The sequence below is a fragment of the Alligator sinensis genome, unplaced genomic scaffold (genome assembly GCF_000455745.1).
Source record: "Alligator sinensis unplaced genomic scaffold, ASM45574v1 scaffold1170_1, whole genome shotgun sequence".
In the NCBI taxonomy this organism is placed as follows: Eukaryota; Metazoa; Chordata; order Crocodylia; family Alligatoridae; genus Alligator; species Alligator sinensis.
In genome coordinates this window covers 161,044-167,370 of record NW_005842859.1, presented here as the reverse complement: position 1 = coordinate 167,370, position 6,327 = coordinate 161,044, and the positions used below count along the sequence as shown (strand labels likewise).

Genomic DNA, 6,327 nt, shown 5'->3' with positions numbered 1-6,327 from the left:
GGCCGGGAGCGAGCGCACCCCGCCCTTCGCTGGCGCTGTGGCCGGGCGAGCGGGGAAGAAACGAGGCTGGGCCGCCCGGAGAGCACCGCTTTGGCCCCTGCGCGCTCTCCGCGACCTGGTGTATTTGCTGCGGGGAGCGGGGGCCGTCCTCGGAGCCTTGACAGAGAGGCCTGAAAAGATTAGGAAAACGTTGTCCAAGCAACTATGGGTCTGTGGCTTAATGGTCGACTGCGACCTTATTGCTGCCACCTCTGTTCTTCACCTCCTCCTTCCGCCTCTCTGTCTATCGCCTCGTTCGCCGCCTCGCGCACGACCGGCCGCGGAGTCTCGTGGTGGCTCGAGCGCCGGCCGCAGAACGTGGGACCCGTGTTAGCCCAGAAGTCCTCGCACAGATTTCGTGGCTGGAAAAATGTAGCTGGCAGGGAACAAAATATCAGTTCTTTATTAAATTGCAGTGGAGATGCTGCTCTGGACTCGCTGGGTTTCAGTAAAAATGAAGCCCCTAAATCGCTTAATTTCTCCAGAGTAACAGCCATGTTCCTCTCGTGTTTCGGTGCAGCCGTGGTAGCGCTGCGGTGCCGGGCACCTTCCGGAACTAGAACGCTCGCATGAGCGCAGTCTTGCAGACGAGTGCAGCCCGTCTCCAAAAAGTGCCCGTAGATCTGCCCAGCCTGCTGATGAAACGGAAACCGCGGCTCCTTGCTGAGTGATTGCAGGCCACAAGTCCGCTGGTAGGAACAGTGGTGACTTCCACAAGCCTTTTGGTTACACGTCCCATTGTGCCCCGTTTGAGAAGTGCTTTCGTATCTTCATAGATGATTATTTCTTGAAACGCTAGTTCTGGAGCGCAGATTCAGCTGCTGCTTTTGTCTTGTTTCTAGATGGAAGTGGAGCTGGTTCAGGAAGTAACTGGATTTGAACTGCAGAGTAAAATGAGATCTGGGTATAATGAAATTATATATATTTAACTAAATTCTCTTCTGTTAAAGGGATTGTACAGAAATGGGTACAAGCAACCCCCAGTTAGCACTCTTAAATGGTTCCTGGAAAACCGAGCGTTAATCAAAATGGAAAGGTTTTGAGGACCGGAGATGGTGACTGTGAGCATTATAATGAAACTCGCTGACCGCTAAGTGGCATTGGGTATCAGTTTAAAATGAGTGTAGCACTAAGTGAAGCAGTGTTAAGCAGGGGTCGCCTGTATTCTAGAATTTATCTTTAGCAAGGTCTAAAAACAGGCAAGCTGGTTCAAGAGAATCTAGAGACAAAAGTTAAGAAAATAAAATTATTAAAATGAGTCATAAGACTTCTTATACCTGGCTTATGAGTCTTGGGATGGATTCATTCCAACTTAAAAAAAAAAGAATGTAAGAAAAAGGAAAAATACTCTTGTTAAATAACAGGGTGCCAAACATTTATTCAAACCAAAGAAAAACCCCATCCTTCATGAAGCAGAAATCAGGCTGAGTTAGGTTTGTTTGGGGGTTTTTTGCCAATAAAATGTATAATTCTTCAGGTAAGGTGAACTTTGAAAAACAAATAGCAAAAAAAAAAATGTCTGTGCACATCTGAAGTAGGAACTTGCCATCGCTTTCTCTCTCAATGAAGAAGAATACAGGTATTGTAGAGGGGCTAAGCAGCTTCTTTGGATCAGCCTTTACTGACAGAAATAAATGCTTACCCCACTTATTGGGGAAATAGATGGGCATGAATGGATTAAGGTTTAAGAGGAGGAACTGCTGAAACAAATGAATAACAGCACCATTTGCCCTGACTAGATGGTATTCGTCTCGGAGTTCTGAAGGACCTGGCAGTACAGCTTTCTTCTGAAAAGTGGCTGTATAAAACTGGTTCCTTTTTGATACAGTGCATCCTGTGTACATTCAGAGCTGGAGCTGCCCACATGCTGCTGCCTGCTTTGAAAGCTGAAGAGGCAGCACAGATGAGAGAGCACTTGAGTGTATGTCTGTACAAGAGACTAACGTAGAGCTACCTGAGTAGGCTTTAAACGAGCTACCTCGGGCACTGGAAGCAGTGTAGCTGCAGCATTTTGGATCTCTGCAGGCTATTCTCAGCAAGGAAAATTAGCCTGTACTGAACTCTGTGTTGCTGCAGTGCAGCAGCTACCTTGGGTGCAAGAAAAACGTTTAAAGCCAGTGCAGTAGCTGGGTGTTACATCGTAGTCTGCAGACATAACCCAAATGCCAGTTCTTGTGCCGTGACAGATGTGTTCAAGTTCTGGTCAGACGGTTAGTTAACTACTGAGCACATCAGTTCACCTGCAGAACCTTTTTCTTGGTATGTTGTATGAGGAAGAGAGGCTGTAGCTTGCTTCCCCATGCAGGAGGAGTTTGTAGTCTGACGAGCTGTGGGGAAAAAAAGCTTTGTCAACTGAATGTGATGAATTGTGGGGAGCCAACCTAGTTGTTGTAACAGGCCTGCCAACTTGGTATCCAAGTTCTTCAAGAGAGAGCCTCCAACCAATAACCTAGAAAACAGAACCACATGAGACTAACGATGTCACATCCTACAGTCAGCCTGGTTGGACTGCTAACAAATAGCTTTTAAAGCCAGCTGTTGTATTAGAGAATTGGAGGTAATCATTGTTGGACTTGCTTTTTTTAAAATTTTTCAAGAGGTAGGTGCAGAGGGTAATTTTTTTTTTTAACTATTACAGGCCATTTGATTTGTCCAGTGTCTGGTAAATTAGCTGAGGGGAAAAACGTTTTTATATCTCCATAGTTGGGCATGTTACAAATTTGTTGATGTACCAAATTATGTTAAATATTTTTTTTTTTTCTTGTAAACCCAAGCAGTTGGAATTTATGAATACTATTGGGCAGGCAACCTTTAGTGCTGGAATAACTTGGTCTGCCCTGGGCTCAGCCCCGTGCTGTCACCGCCCCATGATCCCAGGGTCTCCATGGAGCCCCGCTCGGGGCCTGCAGACAGTCTGCTCATCTGTGGGGATGAGAAGAGGCCACAGGCGGGCAGGGAGCAGCGTCTGGGAGCAGGATGGGTAGGTTAGGGTTAGGATCTTGCGGCAGTGACAGAGCTAAGCTGGAACCCAGGGCAGAACTGCAATCTGCTCCCCACATACCCCTGCCTGTGGAACCAGCACCCATCACGGGGATGTGTGGGCAACAAGTCATGGCTCTGCCCCGGACTCTGACCCTGTGCTGTCACCGCCCCAAGATCCCAGCCCCATCCCATCCACCTGGCTGTGTGTGCTGCCCATGTGGGTCCTAGGCCAGTCTCCGTGTGTCCACTCCACTCTGTCCAGTGCTGGGTGTGACATGGACTGGCTGGGGTGTCAGGGTGCCCAGGCAGCAGGGCTTGGTCCAGGGGTAGTGGTGACACTAGTGGCGGCAGCCGGAAGGAGCTGTCACCACCGCTGGAGCTGCCAGGAAGCAAGCCTTGCTGCTGTGGTGGCCCAGCCCTGGTGCATGCCTGGAGGTGGGCTGGATAAAATCTCTTGGTGGGCTGGATTTGGCCCATGGGCTATATTTCTGCCTATCCCTGTTCTGTATAGAATCACTCGTTTAAAGTCATTGCCATCTCCCGTTGTTCTCAGTGGCACTGAGTGTGCAACTTGCTTTTCATTAAGAATGCAAGTGCCTCAGTTTATCTGATCCTTGTTTTGGTTTGTTTTACCTCTTCCTCAGGAACTGCTCAACTCCTGTTGGAAGCAGTAAGAAATGGAGGCTTGCCAAAATCTTTCCCTTCAAAAACAAAAAAACCTCAGAAAAAGTGTCCTTTTACAAAATGGTCACTAACAAATACACTACTGGTTGTGAAAAATATTCAGAATTATTATAACTTATTTTTTCTTTAAAAAAAAAAAAAAAAAAAAAAAAAACCCAACAAACTCCTTGTGTGTCGGGCAAACTAATTAAGGAGGATGTGGGTTGGGATGGAAACTATCAGTGTTGGGTATGTATGTGAGAACCAAGTGGCATAAAGCAGCCAGAGTCCCTTGGTGAATCCAGTCCTGAAACTTATAAATACACCAAGATTGAAACTATGCATCTTCAAATTGCCAGAAATATACAGTAGCACGCGCTAGATTTCTTGTTCAGGGTTTGTTTACAGGCGTGTTATAATTATTCACAACGTAGGCATAACATTTGGGAAATTTTAGGATGGAGTAATCTTAAAAGAAAGACAGCATGTGACAACACATGGCAGAAAGGGGGGGAAAAAAAGGACTGACGTGAAAATCTTGATCTACATAGCACTAACCTTCAAAAATACTTTATTTGTATCACTGTTTCATGATGTCACAACACAATAGTTAAGGCTGTTCAGTTCCGTAATTGAATATTTCTGTACCCTAATTCTAATTATCTTTTTAAATAGTGGTTAACCTCAATTGTAAGTCTATGTTTTAACGTGGTTTATGGATAATTCTGAAAGCCTCTGTCCTTTTTCCTAAATTACTTGTATATGGCCTTATATTTCTGTCTTGGCATCTGGAGGTGATGAATCATTTGACCAGGAAGGTATTTCTAACTTTTGGGTTGGATCATAGTTGTGCCTGCATGTGTCTGATGTCTAACATAAGTGGCTGTTCCTTTGCAGGTAAAATGGATGATGTACTGGATTGTATTCGCCTTCTTCACTACAGCAGAAACACTCACGGATATCATTCTTTCTTGGTGAGCATCCTGGTTGCTTGCTCTTTATGGGGAGTAGAGGAAGAACGTTTGGCTACGGCTTTCTCTGGTGTTCTAGGAGTGTTCTCCAAGAGTTACAATAGGAAGCTTTCTAGCCCCCCCGTATGCTGTTTCTACCCTTGGGAGCCGTCAGAAGGCTTGTGCCTCTCTAGCCCCAGGATTCCTGCTTTTGAAGCCATTGTGGCCAGCAGCTCTGAGTTCTTAGATACTTTGCCTTGTGTAGGCATAAATGGCTGTGCCAAATGTTTGACATCTAGAACAGGAGATCCTATGACATATGAGACTGATGTTCTGACTCTCCATGTAATGTTAGGGCAGGTTTAATAATAATAATATTTTCTTAAGGTGCTATTTGAATCGCTGAAGGTTAGGAGCTGTAGATCTAAAGAAAGTGGAAGGAGAATAAGAAGGTTTGAGGGACATTGGAACTTTTGCTTTGGGAAATTCAGGCTTTATAGAAGAGGCTGGGAAGGGTTCAATTCAATTGTGCCTGATGTTTTGCCATTCAGTATTTCTGGTTCAGAATGAAATGCTTGTTTTGGGGCTTATTAATATCAATACTTGTTCTTGTATGCGATTTTTTTCCTCCCCCCCCCCGCCTGTAAATCCACTGGGGTACTGTATCGAGCCTTTTGGCTTTCTGCAAGCATTGGAGAAAGGGGTGCTGCCTAAATACTGCAATAACTGCAATAAAATAGCTAAACTATAAATATATGTTAGTATTTTCAAAGATATGTTAGTGTTTTCAAAGCTTTAATTGCTTTACACACGTTTTCCAAAGAGACCTAGTAGTCCTTTCTCTTCCTGCACCAGGTTTTGAGCTCTGCATTTGATCCTCTGTCATTGCAGTCTGGACTCCTGCACATGTTAAAATGGACCCTTGAAATGCGGAGTCCTTATTACTGACAGAGATGGGGAAATGTTTTGTATTTAAACACTTGAAACCCTTCTCCCAGCTGTAGCAAAAGTAATCTCCCACAGAAGATACACATCTATTCTGTCTCGGTTGCACCCATTGTCCTTTAGCAACTGACATGAAGAACTGTTGACAGGAGTTTCATGGACCGATTGGTCCTCAGTTGAGAGGTTGAGGAAGTCGGGTATAGCTGTAAATCACTGCAGGTGACGGAAGAACTGTACCCTTTGATTACCTACCAGCAGGCAGCAGAGCAAAGAGTGGTCAGTCCATGGTTTTCCAGCAGTTTCCTGTCGAGTGACAGGAAGGGCTATTGGATCATAACTTGGCATGTTCAAATTGGTCCTAGTTCTATTTCTGGCCTTTTCCTTTCTGAGACTTTATTCTTCCCTCTGCTGATCTGCATGTGCCACTCTCTGGACTACCTATTTCTGTCTGCCTCTGACCTGATCTTGATTCTAGCTTCTCCATCTCTCTCAGGTTTCCCTTTTATTTCGAATTGAAAATCGCATTTGTGATCTGGCTGCTCTCCCCTTACACCAAGGGCTCCAGCGTCCTCTACAGGAAGTTTGTGCACCCAACGCTCTCCAATAAGGAGAAGGTACTTTCCTGTTGCCATGGATCTTGGCCTGCCCTGAAAGTTGGGTGATCTAAGTTAGGCCATAGTAAAACCCCCTATTGTATTATTTTAGTTTATGCTGCCTGCAGAGATGCACAGCTTTTGCCCTTCTAAAA

The 6,327-nt window shown here is 45.2% G+C and overlaps 1 protein-coding gene across 3 annotated transcripts in view; it reads left to right on the top strand.

Annotated features, from left to right (window-relative positions):
• Positions 1-72: 72 nt before the first annotated feature.
• The window catches only part of REEP2 (receptor accessory protein 2), a 14,326-nt gene continuing 8,071 nt past the window's right edge, over positions 73-6,327 (top strand). For 2 of the 3 annotated variants that reach the window (XM_006035594.3, XM_025191764.1), the window contains exons 1-3: positions 925-943; positions 4,582-4,658; positions 6,073-6,193. In XM_006035594.3, coding sequence (XP_006035656.1) covers positions 4,591-4,658; positions 6,073-6,193 — 189 coding nt within the window. In that variant the 5' untranslated portion in view covers positions 925-943; positions 4,582-4,590. Of the gene's footprint in view, positions 732-924; positions 944-4,581; positions 4,659-6,072; positions 6,194-6,327 lie in introns of those variants that run through there. The other variant, XM_025191765.1, reaches the window with a different exon arrangement.